The sequence below is a fragment of the Dermacentor andersoni genome, chromosome 3 (genome assembly GCF_023375885.2).
Source record: "Dermacentor andersoni chromosome 3, qqDerAnde1_hic_scaffold, whole genome shotgun sequence".
Taxonomy (NCBI): Eukaryota; Metazoa; Arthropoda; class Arachnida; order Ixodida; family Ixodidae; genus Dermacentor; species Dermacentor andersoni.
In genome coordinates, this window is record NC_092816.1 from 212,227,467 (window position 1) to 212,242,482 (window position 15,016).

At 47.8% G+C, this 15,016-nt stretch overlaps 1 protein-coding gene across 1 annotated transcript in view; it reads right to left on the minus strand.

Annotated features, from left to right (window-relative positions):
- Positions 1-15,016, minus strand: part of LOC126524323 (branched-chain alpha-ketoacid dehydrogenase kinase-like) — a 117,347-nt gene that overhangs the window by 65,782 nt on the left and 36,549 nt on the right. Inside the window, exon 5 of the mRNA XM_050172658.3 lies at positions 7,530-7,649. Within this exon, the coding sequence (XP_050028615.1) occupies positions 7,530-7,649 (120 nt within the window). The remainder of the gene's footprint in view (positions 1-7,529; positions 7,650-15,016) is intronic.

Consider the following 15,016-nt stretch of genomic DNA (forward strand, 5'->3'; position numbering starts at 1 on the left):
GTATTGTATGCAATGTTACGAATGGGAGAATCGCATCCCAGTTACGATGGTCAGGTTGAATATACATGGATAGCATGTCACACAGCGTGCGATGAAATCGCTCTGTTAGGCCATTGGTTTGAGGGTGGTAGCTAGACGTTGTCTTGTGCATGGTGTTGGATACTTGCAGAACTTGATTAAGAGTGCTTGAAAGAAATGCCTTGCCTCGGTCATTCAAAAGATCGTGAGGCACCCAGTGACATAAAAAGATAGCCTGCAAGAAGAAGGCCGCTACTTTTGAGGCAGCTCCTGAACATACTGAGGCTGTTTCAGCGTACCAGGTGAAGTGGTCAATAGCAGTGACGATCCATCTGTTGTCGTCTGGAGTAGTTGGGAGTGGCCCAAAAAGGTCAATGCTGATGACAGAGAATGGTCCTGCTGGACAAGGAAGTGGTTGTAGCATCCCGACCAGAGCAATAGTAGGTCGCTTACGGTGTTGGCAAAGCATTCACGAGGCAACATATCTAGCTATGCTCATGGAAAGACCTGGCCAAAAGAATCGGCTGCGTATGCACTCGTGTGTTTTGTGGTAACCCAAGTGGACTGACAACAGGTCATCGTGCGAGGCCTGCAGAACTGCAGCACGAAGAGAGCACGGTAGAACGGGAACCGATCGATGGCCTTCCAGGTGAAAAATGTAACAGTAGAGCACGTCGTCATCGAACTCTGACAATGAACTCTGACAACCAACCCTGACAATGGGTCATCATGTGAGGCCTGCAGAACTGCAGCACGAAGAGAGCGCGGTAGAACGGGAACCAATCAACGGCCTTCCGGGTGAAAAATGTAACAGTAGAGCACGTCGTCTTCGAACTCAAACAGTTTCAGCTGTTTCTGTAGCCTGGCAGTGGGTGGAGATGAAACACCGCTAAGGTGACTGATGATACTATGACAATAAGAATCGGCGCGCTGGTGAGTGGAAAGCACTGAAGGGCGGTTTGATGGAGTCAAGGAGGAAATTGGTGTAATAGACGATGCGTCCTCCATGAGGCCGATTTGAGAAGGTGATGTGATGTGCTCCGATGATGGTGATAATGGGCATCGTGAAAGAGCATCGGCCTGTTGGTGCTTTCTTCCGGACTTGTATTTGACATCGAAATCATATGCTTGTATTCAGAGTATCCAGCGGCCAAGGCATCCAGACAACTTTTTGATTGTTGACAACCAACTTAGGGCGTGGTGGTCGGTCACAACTGTGAAATGTCGACTGTGGAGGTATGGACGAAATTTCTGAATTGACCAGACAACAGCCAAACAGTCTTGTTTGGTTATCGAGTATGTACTTCTTTTCCGCGGAAGTCAGAACGCGGCTTGCATATGCAACAACCTTATCACAAAATTTGTGGTCGCGCTGCAGCAGTTCGGCACCGATTCATTGACCACTAGCGTCAGTATGCAAATGTGGGCGCCTTGTCATCAAAATGACAAAGAACAGGTGGGGATATTAGTGCGCGCTTGAGTTTTTGGAACGCGGCTTCATACTGATCGTTTCAATCGAAGGAACTGGAACTAGCAAGGAGCTCGTGGAGGGGCGAGGCAATGCTGGCAAAGTTCCGGATAAAATGTCGAAGGTATGAGGCGAGTCCAAGGAAGCTGCGCAGTTGTTTTGCACGAAGTGGGTGTGGAAAGTTGAGCACTGCGGAAATTTTGTCCGGATCGAGCAGGATGTAGTCTTTGCTAACGAGATGACCCAGGACTTTAATCGTTGTGCTAGTGAAACGGCACTTCCTCGCGTTTAGTTGAAGTCCGGCATTAGAAAGGCATGTGAGCACTTCATCTGAGCGTTTGATACCCCTGACACACGGACAAAACTAAAGTCCTTTCCAGCAAACCCCTTTTGCTACTCTGAAGGACCCTTTGCAGAAAGGAGTTGCGCCTGTGACACACGGCACCGCACAGAACTTCTTTAGGTAGTTCTTCAGATGAACGCCGCAAGAAAAATAGCACTGGCTGTTGAAGCCACAAGAGAGAAAACATTCTTAAAAAGCTGCGTATTTAATTACACTTAGCTACTGTAGAACCTAAAAGTATATTGCTTTCATTGTTGATGGCTAATAATGCTTATAGTCGTTTATTTTATTCGCGTTTTTGCGTTGTTAGCAGCCATTTAACTTGGTCCAGCAACTATGTGCAGCCGGTGTTTTGCTGTGCGTGCTGTTTATTCTGGTGATGCCCACGTTTCTGTCGTCCTTTTTCACGTCTTTGTCGTCCCATCCTTTGTGCGCGCAGGCGTAACACGTTTTATTCAATATGTTATTCCAACAACTGTGGTTTCTTCTGGGTATTTCCTGCGGGCACTGATTGTGCAGTCTCCATCTCGCGACGTGAACACACCACATGCGCGCAGCAAACGACGACGACACTGCCGGAATTCAACATGGCGGCACTAGCGATGTTATGCGAGCATTTGAGAGTATAGCTAGAGGAAATCTTCACTACTGGACAAATTGCATCACCGCTAACAATTAAAACATTTTCGCAAGGAAAAAAAATACCTATGGGCACCGTAGTTGTATGGCAGGTTTCCTGCTATTGACGAGTTGTGCCCGCTGTGTGCGAGAGTAACTCCTTTTCCGCTCGAAAAGTAGTTGCGCGATCTCCTTTCCCGAAAAGGAACTTTGCCGTAAAGGAGATACTCCTTTGTCGTGTGTCACTGCACTTGAACGCCTTTCCGGTAGATGTCCCCTTACCTAAAGGACTTTAGAGTGCCCGTGTGTCAGAGGTATTAGGTGGTCAGTGAAAGTCGAGGAAAACACGACGATGTCGTCGAGGTACCGTAAAAACCAGACTATAGGTTGGACCGGAACGTAGGTCGATCCCCCAACTAACGAATTCTAAAAAGGAAAATAATATTTTTCAATGGCAAAAGTACTGAAAGACACCCTTATCTTGAAACAAATGCAACTCAGCCGGTTGCACAATGGTGACAGTATTTATTTAAATGCTGCTCGCATGTGCACCTGGAAAAGTTCTTGTAACAATATAGCGCAACCATCGACCCACGTGCTTGTCAGCCCCTTATTAACGGCGCTGAGCGGAGAAACAAACGAGATATGTACATGTGTACAAATGCGCTTACTTTCGTTCTTTCACCACTCCATGCCGTGATGATAAGGTGCTGACAAACACGCAGGTCGATGGTCGCGCGATACTGTTCAAAATTGACCGGGTGTATTGTACACAGAAGGGCACGGAGTGTGCAAGCGCTACTTTGAATCAGAGCAACGCCTTTGATCAGAATCGTCCGAACTAGAGTCGGATGACGTGTGCTTCTCGCTGCCCAGTCCAGAGGCGCGCGCAATTTCTACCACTTTCAACCGGATATATTCGGCAGTCACAGGCAGCGATCTTTCACGCAGCTCCCGGACAAACTCCGCAACTTTGTCTTCCAGTTCCAGTTCCTGTCCGCCTACGAAATGACATTTTCTTTTGGTTGCTGCAAGTTGTAACACGCTGCTTCTGCCTCCACCAGTACTGAATGCTCTTTTTGGATACTCCGAATTTGTGCTGTGCCACCAGGTTGCCATGGGCTTCCGCGTACTCAGTCGCCTTTATCTTGAAGGTGACGGCGAACTGCCGTCAGCTTCCGCTCATTTTGAAACAAAATGTCAAAAAGCAGCCTTTAACCAGTATAACTTTGTGACACTGGAAACGCAAAATGGCGGTGCCACAATGTCGTCACGCCGCGCTGCTGCTGATGGCGAAGGCGACTGTTTACTTCATCTGCCCATTGTTGCAAGACAAGGGTCTACTTTTCGCAATGGTTTTTTGAAAAAAAGTTCGACCTATATTCCGGTTTTTACAGTAACATAGGCAAGTTTTCCACTTGAGGTCCTGAAGAACAGTGATCATTCCTTCAAATGTGGTGGGAGCATTGCATAGGCCGAAAGGCATTACGTTAAACTCTTAAAGACTTTCCGAAGTACAAAAGGCGGTCTTCTTTTGTCCACTTCGTGCATTGGAATTTGCCAATATCCGGAGCGAAGATCAAGGCTGGAAAAGTATTGCGCACCTTGCAAATAATCAAGGGCGTCATTGATACGGGGCATCGGATATACATCCTTACGGCTGATCTTGTATAGCGCGCAGTAGTCAACACAAAATCGTACCGATCGATCCTTCTTCTCCACCAAAACGATGGGTGATGACCAAGAACTGGGAGAGGGACGTATGATGTTTCTTTTCAGCATATCGGCGACATTCTCGATGATTCTGCGTTCGGCCAAAGAGACTCAGTAGGGACGACGGTGTACAATAGTCTGGCCATCGGTGTCAATACGATGGGAGGCAACGAAGGCCTGTCCGAATGAGGAAGTATTCATATCAAAGGAGGCCTGATGCTTCGTGAGCAATTTTAGCAACGCTTCACTCTGAGCAGCAGTAAGGTCATGACTTATCACAGAAGCAAGGGCAGATGAAACAGATCTGCTCTGTTGAGGAAGAACTTGCGATGCGGCAAGAGGAAGCAGGGAGACTGGTTGGGTGTCTACATAACAGGTCACTGAAGAGCTTTGAGGTAGGAGGATTGTCTCAGTGGTTGTGTTTAAAGCAATGATTAATGCGGAGCTTTCTCTGAACCGCACCAGGCAGGAAGCGAAGACAATCCCACGGGCAAGACAGCGGCCATAAGGAGTGATGAACATGTCACCATTGGTGATGTCTGTAGAAGAGAGAGTTATGATTTGCTCGTGACCAAGAGGCAGTACAGAATTATCAGCAGCGAGAAAACGCAGTCGTGGCTCTTCGGCACTCCCGCTGCAATGAACTGACTCGGTCATATGGACTACGTGTTGACGGCAAGAGATTAAAGCGGATGCTGATGAGAGGAAGTCCCAACCTAAAATTAGTTCAGGAGCGCACGGAAATAAAATTGCGAACTTAATGTGATGACGGATACCATCAATGAAGACGCGTGCTGTACAGTGGGCTGATGGCCGAATGATTGCTCCATTAGCCCAATCAAGGATGATCCAACATAAGGCGTCTTCACTTTCCGCAGACGAGAGCATAGGTCCGCACGCGTAACAGATATAGTAGCTCTCGTGTCAATCAGAGCTAACAAACGCACACCCTCCACAGACACCAACAACATGTTCAATGAACATTCAGGAGGACTTAGAGCACTTTGCAGTGATGCAGTTTTCCCTCCAAAAACTGCCCTGGTTAGTGTTCCGACTGCTGGACATGGAGTTGGGAGACAGGCCGATGTGGCGAAACAGAACGTCAGAGCAGCGATGGGCAGTGGCGTCGCGAGGCACATGTGTTGTGGGCGGTGTTGGAGAAGTCGGCCGAAGATGGAGATCGGCGAGCGGGAGGATTATCGTCACAAGTGCGGTAGACGCGAGGAGGTGGCTCATCGCATCCAAAGGCAGTGTAACCATGACGTTCGTCTTGCTGGCAGCATCAACAAAACCGGGAGATATGTCCTCGAAAGCCGCAGTAATAACAGATAGGCCTCGACGAACGCCAGACAGAAGAGTAAGGCGGGTTCAGAGCTCAGACAACTAAAGGGGCCAGGTGATCTAGAACAGGCGCAGGCGATGTGATTGGAGATGGTGCGGCTGGCATTGCAGCAACCTGGGCATAAGAAGCCGTTTGAGGGCAAGGTGGGCGTTCTACAGAGAGGCCAATTCCTCCTTAATAACGCCGTGCAGATCATTAGAAGCAGGCTGGACATGAGTGCTGCTGCAAGGGGGTGAGCCATGCACTTGCAATTCCTCCCAAATTATGGCTCGAATGATAGAGCAAAGCTCAATACTGTTTGCCAGGGGGTTGTCGGAAAAGCCTGGTTGCAAGCGGATTGATTGCAGGGCGTCGAGGCGCTGACAGACGGAGATGACGCCCGACAACGTCAAAGGGTTTTGAGTGGCGAGAGCGTTGAAGGCATTAGATCCTATACGCTTAAGAAGGTGTCACACGCAGTCAGTTTCTGGCATGGCACTGTCAACATGGCGGCAAAGCGCGAGGATTTCCTCAATTTACAAGGTATACGACTCGCCATAATGCTGGACGCGCTCAGACAGCCTCTTTTCCCAACTTCCGAACGAACCGTGGGTGTGCCGAAAATCCGCCTTAGCTGTTCCCTGAAACACGACCAATCACGGAAGTCTCTCTCATGATTCAGGAGCCGTATGTTGGCTACTTCAGAGATGTAAAATGGTACGTTTTTTAACCTCGACGTCTCATTCCAGTTGTTGTACTCACTGACACGATCGTAGTTGTTGAGCCAGTCTTCAACGTCATCACCAGGCAAGCCAGAGATTTCAGGATCACGATACCAGTTGTTGGCAGGGCTGGGAGTGGGGATTGGCTGGCACTTGAACTGAGCTGGTGGACGCTGCGGGCTGGTCTTGCGACATGGCGGCCTCTTGGCGTAAGCGGCAATTTCCCCTGTGGTGCGGATGCACCAATTAGAGGGGAATCCCTCGGGCTGGGGAATACCCTTTCCAAGTGTCGATGTCCTTTAGACAGATCACCTTCCCGCGCGCTTGTACCTATTTTACCGGCAGGCACGTTCTAGCGGCAGCTGCGATGTACCTCCCACAGCCACGACCGATGCCCTGCTAAAGGGTGGAAAATGGGCACCCAGAAATCACACCGCGAAATATCTGCAGGGCCTCCTTCCGACCTAGGAAGCTGGGAACAGGGCGTACTGCGCTCACAATATAAAACTGAAGTTGAATTAAAACAATATAAATGTTCTTTAATATTATTTATTTTCAGTTTTCACGCAAGAGAAGTATGTTTTCCAATATGGTAAACAGAAGGTTAGGTTTACGCGACACCCTGCGTAATTCGACAGTACCAGAGTAAACAAACAAACAAAAAATTGATATGTTGCACGCACTGCACAACCGGGAAACAGCGGAGGGTAGTCAGTCAGTCGGCCATCTGTTCTGCACAAGGCCTGGGACGACCTGTGCAATGAGACCGCGTAATAGGGCACTTCAGACGTAGGGGTACTATACCCAAAGTTAAGGAAAGCTGTCAGCCAGGTGTACAAAAGAACGCAAAAGACGTAAAGTGGAGTCTGGGTTTTTGGGTTCGCAAAGCTGCTTGGACAGGCTATTTCCAAGATTCCCTAATAACAGACTGTGGCTAATGTACACGCAATGTGTGTATCAGGTGAAATAAGCGTACATTCTAGTTAAATTATGTTGTGACGTGGGTGCCCTCAATGCACAAAAAAATCAAATGATCGGGCCTATACACAAAAGCCCTTTCATTCGATTCCAGGACGACCGTCAGACAGACGGGATCACGGAACGACTTCTCTCGGGCATCGTATTTGTCAGACTGAAAACAGCAGTTGGTGCAAGTCGAGCACCCGCGGCAGGATGCCAGCTCGACCCCAGCTACTTTGTCAGGCCAAAAGCCCTATAGGCCAACCAATCCTATTGTGGTTACGATAGACATGGTCAACGTATACAGTCAAACCCAAATGGGAACTGAACCGAGAATGGAGAGGGAAGGGGAGTGTGCCAACTGACCTTGATGTGCTTGCGGCACTCCTTGAAGCCGGCCGCAAGTTGCGTCACGACGTCCTTGTGGTCATCCAAGACCTGCTGCACGGTCTCCGAGTAGCGGCTCTCCGAATCGAAGTCTGTCACCTGCAGGCACGCACAATCACTGGTTGCTGCATTCCCGTGAGGGCCGCGAAAATTTCTCTGGCATCGCTCAGATTCACAAGTATTGGCATGTGGCTTGTTTTACTCCTACTGTATCCTACAGGTTCCTGCCACCTGTCCCCAAAGCATTGCCAAAATCTACTATAGTCAGATACATTCTTGTATACTTCCTTGTGTAGCTTCTTTTTTCTTTAAATTTATTTATGCTGTAGTGGACACATGTCATGTTACAATTACAGTAGTATGAAGGCGGGGGAGGAGATATTATGAAAAGCAAGGAACTTAGAGGTCCAAAAATTACTCCAAAATGCATTGTTGCGTCATTTGCTGCATTATCTGCTGCATTTGCTGTTGTATTTCTTGCTTGAGATTCGAACTCTCTTCTTCGAATACAGCAGACGCAAACACAATTCCAGGGACAGCTCATTGAAATCAAGAGCACCATACGCAAGCAAAAACACACCGAAAACATCAAGGAGAGGGCGTACAATCGCCCCGCGCTGATAGCTTTCGCCAACGACACCACGAATCAGGGAACAAACAAACCCCACCACCTCAACAGCTTAAACTATGGCTAACACAAACCAAAGCGAACAAGAAAACCTAGAAATTTAGCAATGGAACTACCGAGGCTACCGCAAGAAACAGGACCCAATCAAACAATTTATTAACGCACAATTGATACCACCCGACGTAATCGCATTACAGGAAACGGGCACGAAACCCACTCTACTGGGATACGACTGCTACGGTTGCCAAACGGCAGGAAAAGCTGCTATCCTAGTCAGCAAGGCGATCATAGCTATTGAACACAATAGCATTAAAAGCTCAGACATAGAACATGTGCTAATAGAAATCACACCTAAGAAAAAGAGAAAAGGAGGAAGTATATTTATCGTGAACATTTACAGTCCACCAAAAGAGAGAAAGGACAAATTTCACGAACTTTTCCACAGAGCCCACAAGCTAGCGAAGAACAATACGCTAGTTATCCTTGGCGACTTCAACACCATGGACAAGAGCTGGGGGTACCAAAAAGACGTCAAAGGCAAAACACTAGCAGAAGTAGCAGAGAAATTCAACTGCGACCTAATTACCGACCCATCGAACCCTACAAGGATAGGAAACAGTGTCAGTGTCGACACCTGCCCCGACCTCATTTTCGTAAAAAAAAGTGGAGACTTGCAATGGGAAAAGCCGATGGAAAATTTGGGCAGCGACCACTACATACTCAAGACACCGGTAACCTCAGACAGGATGAGGTGCCAGATGAGCAAGGCAATGATAACGAACTGGAATGCATTCCGAGAAGCATGCGATAGCAACCAGGCCGGCATACAAATTCTAGAGGCATGGGGAAACATGCTAAAGGAGATGCGAGACCGATACACCCAGTAGGTAAACCGAACAGCAGAAACATCAGACGTGGACGGACGACTACTTCGACTCTGGGAGGCTAGGCGCGGCCTCATCAGGAGATGGAGGAAGCAAAAGTACAACAGAAAACTGAGGCTCAAGACCGTCAAGATTACGGTGAAAACCGAAGAATACACCACACAATTGGCGAAACAAAATTGGGAACAACTAACTCGCTCAAGGGAACGATAGGCATGACAAAGACCTGGTATCTCCTAATAGCACTCATCAACTCGACCAAAACCATGTCAGAGAACAACAAAGCTATACATACTGGCTAATCCACCAATACCAGGGACCGGACACAGAACTCTTAGAGAAGCTGGAAACCAAGTGCTTTGGCAATACGAACCTGCCAAACTACACAGGGATGTACTGGGGAGACGAGAATGTTTAGCTGGACGGACCTATAAAGAAAGGAGAGGTCTACGCTTATGAAGCACCACCAAGAACACGGCTGCAGGTGCAGATAAGATAAACAATACGCTAACCGCAACCTCAGAGATGAAATCGTTGCTGAATTTACAAAATTCATCAACAAACATTGAGAAGCAGAAAGAGTCCCGGAGGAGTGGAAACATGCCGAAATGGTATAATGATACCTAAGCCAGGCAAGAAACTTCAAATAGAAAACCTCAGACCTATCTCACTTACATCATGCCTGGGGAAGCTGTATGAGCGTGTAGTAATCCAAAGGCTACAAAAATATATGGAAGATAACGAACTAGTTCCCCACACAATGTTTGGCTTCAGACCTAAGCAATCAACGCAGGACGTACTCCTCCAAATATATGAGGAAGTACTCCAGAATGTTCCCAGGTACGAACAAAATGTAATAATGGCCCTAGACATCAAAGGAGCATTCGACAATGCAAGCCACGAAGCAATCCTCATGGGTTTGGATGACCTGAACTGCGGACGAAGGATTCAAGGTTATGTCCAGGCTTTCTTGTCAAACAGAATGGCAACCATAGGCATGGGAGAACTTCGGTCGGAGAAGTTTCAAATACCTAACAAGGGAACACTACAAGGGTCAGTCATCTCGCCCACGCTATTCAATGTGGCAATGATCGGACTGGCACGAAGACTAGAGGAAATTGGCAGCATACAACAGGCAATTTATGCCGACAAAATCACCATATGAACCAACACGGGCTCACTCAGTGAAAAAGAGAAGCTACAGAAAGCGGCCACCTGTGCAGAAAACTATGTTAAAGAAAGAGGACTAGCCTGCTCGACCGAAAAATCAGAGCTCCTATGAGTGTGGAGTGGAAAACAAAACCGAACAGTCCCAACCAGTGAAGAGCTGCGGCTTAAACTCTACCTGGAAGGAACAACGATACCCTGAAAGATTATCATATGAATCCTAGGGACGTGGCTACAGTCAAACCAGCGCCATTTCCATACCCTTGCGCTACTAAAAGCATCAACACTCCGAGTCGCACACATGATCACGCGAGTCTTGAACAGACACCATGGCTTGCGAGAAGAAGACACACTCAAGCCAGTTAGAAGTCTGGTGGTCAGCCGAATGACATACAGCCTCCCGTACCACAGCCACATCAAGAGCGAAATCCAACAGGCAGATTCGATAATGCGCAAGGCGTACAAAACTGCGCTCCGACTTCCTCAAAACACCTCAACCGAAAAACTCCAAGCCTTGAGACTGCAGAACACGTTCGCAGAACTAAGAGAAGCACAACTCACGGCCCAAATGTGCAGACTACAGCAGACAGCCAGAGGCCGAGCTCTTTTCCAGAGACTCGGCTACGTTGAGCAGATACGGGAAATCTTACGGAACGAAGCTATCCCCGATGAATACCGCAGCATGCTTAAAATAGCACCAATCCCAAGAAACATGGACCCCAACCTCCATAAAAGTCGCAGGGAGGCAAGGGCTGAATATCTCTAGAAAACTTATGCTCCCCAAAAGACAACGGTGTATGTGGACGCAGCCATATACAATAGACAAAGGGGAAGCAAGAATGCAGTAGCAACGATGGTCAACTCAGTGCTACGAGAGAGAACCTGCGTTTCACTACAAGACTGCACGGTAGTCGATGCTGAAGAAGTGGCCGTTGCTCTAGCGGCAGCGGAGGGCTATCGGATAAAACAGTCGCTAACAATACTCTCGGGCTAGTGAACAGCCTGCCGCAACTACTTGCATGCCAGAATCAGTCACCAAGCACTCCGCATACTCTGCTCAGTGGACTGTGAAACACATCAACAAACAGGCACAGAACCATATGAAGCGATCATACACAAGCTCATATGGGTACCAGGACACACGGGGGCGGCAGGGAACCAAGAGGCGGACAGGATAGCTCGAGAGTACACTAATTACCGAGGGTCCAACGTCGACAGCTTTGAGGAACCCACACCTGTACTCCGAGAGTACTCGGCCATTTTAGACAATTACAAAGGCAACAGGAAGCGGTACTTCCCATCGCACAAGACCCTTAGCAGGGAAGAAGCTGTCGCATGGAGACAACTACAAACAGTGTCGTACCCTAACCTCAACGTGCTAGGTAAAATGCACCCCACATTATATAAGGACAAATGTCCATGGTGCAATGAGAAACCCACATTGTACCACATAACATGGACATGTCAACAAACTGACGTAGCACCTCCACCACAATATTACACGAAGGACAAGTCAGTAAGACGAGCAACTATTTACAGGTTATATTTTCAACAGCGGTTGCAGCGCTGACCGGTTAGATTCACAGCACGAGCCCAGTTTGTTCTTCCTTCTTTTTTCTAGAGTGATGGCACCCACGCACCTCGTTCAAACATTCAAATACCACAAGCATGTAGCAATATCACACCCCAGTATGGAGCAACGGGAGGAACTGCTGTCCAGCGACCGCTGTGAAGACCAGTAAGGTCTAGTGCGGCGTGCACAACGGACAGCAGAGGCCAGCAGAGCCCTGGACTGAGGGCAGCCGACCATTGCGATAGAGGCCGAACGAAGGAGCGGGTGAAGACCTCCGGGGAAGACACAAGGAGAAATAGCCTGAAGAATCCGCCAAAGCCACAGAAAAACAATTACTAGAGCTCAGTAAAGTTTTCACTGTTACGTGAATGAAATATAAATGTATCATAAAAATTGAAGAAATTATAAGAAAGCTTGATGCAAAAGCTGCAAAGAACATATGTACCCAGAACGTTGCATAAACAATCAACTAAAGAAAAGCTGTTATTCACTAAAGACTCGCACATATTTGAGATTGACGTACTATTCCTTTCGGCATTATTTAGCTCAACAAAATGAACAAAGTTAATAGCGAAGATAATTATTGTAACTCTGTTTCACTCATTAATATTGTCACGTTATAGTGACGTTGAAAAACACTGTAGTCAACACTGTGAATCACAAAACTAACTCTTTATAGGGCGAACCTGTGCCCAGAAAACAGGCTATGCTTAATGGGCCCCTGAAATAGTTCGGACAAATTTTATAGATGTGTAGGGTACAGCTAAGGTTAATCATTCGCACCACAATTTGTGTGAAGCGTCTCATATTAAGAGAGCTATGGATGATTACAAGTTACCCTCCTCCATAGTCATGCATTTTCTCCTCAACTCGTTCGCCGAGTGATCAGGGCTAAGCTCCGCCTTCACTGGCTCTGCGTCATGATGGCATGTCGTGTTGTCAACTCCTAGTCTTCTAGGAGTGAGCACGCGAAGCCTCTACAAACTCTCCGCCAGCTGCTTGGCAGTCTACCCTGAGCAAGAGCTATCGAAGCAGTGTACATTGTGAGCATTCTGTCACAGCGCCGAACGTGTCTGGTATTCCGGCAGCCACAGACGAGCTGGGCGTTTCGACGGATGAGAGGAGGCATAAACTCAAGCTGATTAAGGAACTTTAGCGTGGACGTACGTGAGCGGCCTGATCGGTCTGCACAGTCCAGCCACCTGTTGGTGCAGAGCTTAACCATCCAAACAAAGCACTAATATTGCTCTAACCAAGTGTAAAACATTTTAAACATTTACAAAACCAATGTGATAACAATTACACTACTGTGAAAAATTTACACCAGCAGCAAAGGAGAATACATTTCATTACTGCTACTGTGTGTGGTTGAGCTCTGTGCCACCAGGTGGCCGGACCGTGCAGACCATTCACATTTGTGCTTCTGCTCATCCTGTGAAACGGCACGCTCAAATGGCCAGGCCCCGTCCCCTTGCACTTGCATTTACCCGAATACTGGACTCGCGAAACGCTATTGTGTTAGTAACCCTCCGGTGTAAAGTGACGACCGCAAATGCGCAAATCCTCGTGCCGATCGGATAATGACAGTCCGATGCGCTGCAGCCAGTCCGCTCATCTGCTGCCTTGCAGAGGGACACGATGTCGCAGCTTGACATATTGCCAGTCGCTACGTTTCAGGCCTACAACACAACAAAGTCGAATCATGGTGCTCGTGAAAAGACTGAGACCGACTCTGACAGTGAAACTTTCGTCAAAATGGAGCATGTTGTAACACAAGCAGACGACGCTTGCTGTGTGCCAGAAGTGCTTAAGTGTACAGTCGAACCCGACTATATCGAACCCATTTACATCGAATTATTCTATATATCGAATAATCTCTGGTCACAGTACAGTTACAGTGAGTATATATAGCAAAAATTACACTTACATTGAACAAATATAGCAGCGACTCCTGATATATCGAACGTCAAGTGGCGGAAAAGTGCCCCCAGAAGTTGGCTTTCCCTCGCGGTAGCAGGGAAACACGCCGGCGCGCCTCCATCCAACCGCTCTCCCTGCCGTGACCGCACAGCCTTGGGCTGCTCGGGCGAGCCGTCGACACCACCCTGCACAATATGATCCTGGCCCGCCCACAGCTCTTGCTCAGACAGCCAGTCAGAGCCTCTTGTGCTCTCGTCGTGCAAGATGGCAAAAGTGCCAGTTGTCTCGCTGCTTTTCAGGTTCATTGTGTTTGCACCTTGTGGGCCTTCTCCCGCAGTGTTGCCATGATGAAGTGGCAGAATTCGCCTTTCGTTGTGAAGCTCGAAATCGATGAGAAGTCGGATATCCTCGCAGCGTGCAAGATTCCGAGGAGCCCTTCTTGGCATGATTAGGGCTACAGCAGCCAGACTCGCGACCCAATGCCCGTGGCACCCGACACATACGCACGGCCATGTACGAGTGGTTCTTCATACGTGCCGGTTTCCGCGTGCTCGGTGGTGACAGTAAATTCTGATGAATGCTACGCAGCCATTGCCAGTGTTGCCGAAGTTTGGAGCGAGCTGTCAGAATTTCTGGGACGAGTCAATGGTGGATGAGTTTGTGAGTGCAGATGATGGAGTTGCGACTATGGGAGAGCCCGAAAACGAAGACAACATTGCTGACATCGTACCGAGCACAAATGAAAGTGGGCACAATGAGGAAAGCAACGACGGTCCTTTGCCCACATCCTCCGAAGTGATTGGTGCACTCGCACTAATTCAGTGCTTCTGCGCCAATGCGGAAGGTTGCAGCCTCAGCTGTTCCGACTCCTTAGACAATGTGGGGAAATGCGTGCATCGCTGGTAGCGAACTTGCCCAAGCAGAAGAAAATGCAGGACTGTTTCATGCGAATTTAAGCTAGTTTCATCAATACAGCGATATTATAAATGGTATGTGCTTTTATGACACCCAATTATTTAGCAGGCTTATATCGAATTAGGCTCTATATTGAACTGATAGGCGTTTTTTTTTTTAGAGTTCGATATAGCCGGGTTTGACTGTAGTGAGAAATTGTTCCTGTGCATTCTTTTTCTGTTACTTTCTTTTTATAGAAACAAATAACTAACATTCCAACTATTACAAGCAACATTTGTTCAATATAAAGTTGAAAAAATTATTGATGACACACCCTGGGCAACCAATCGGATAGGTCACCCTACTAATGTTATTGGGGCAAATGACGTCAAATGGGTAG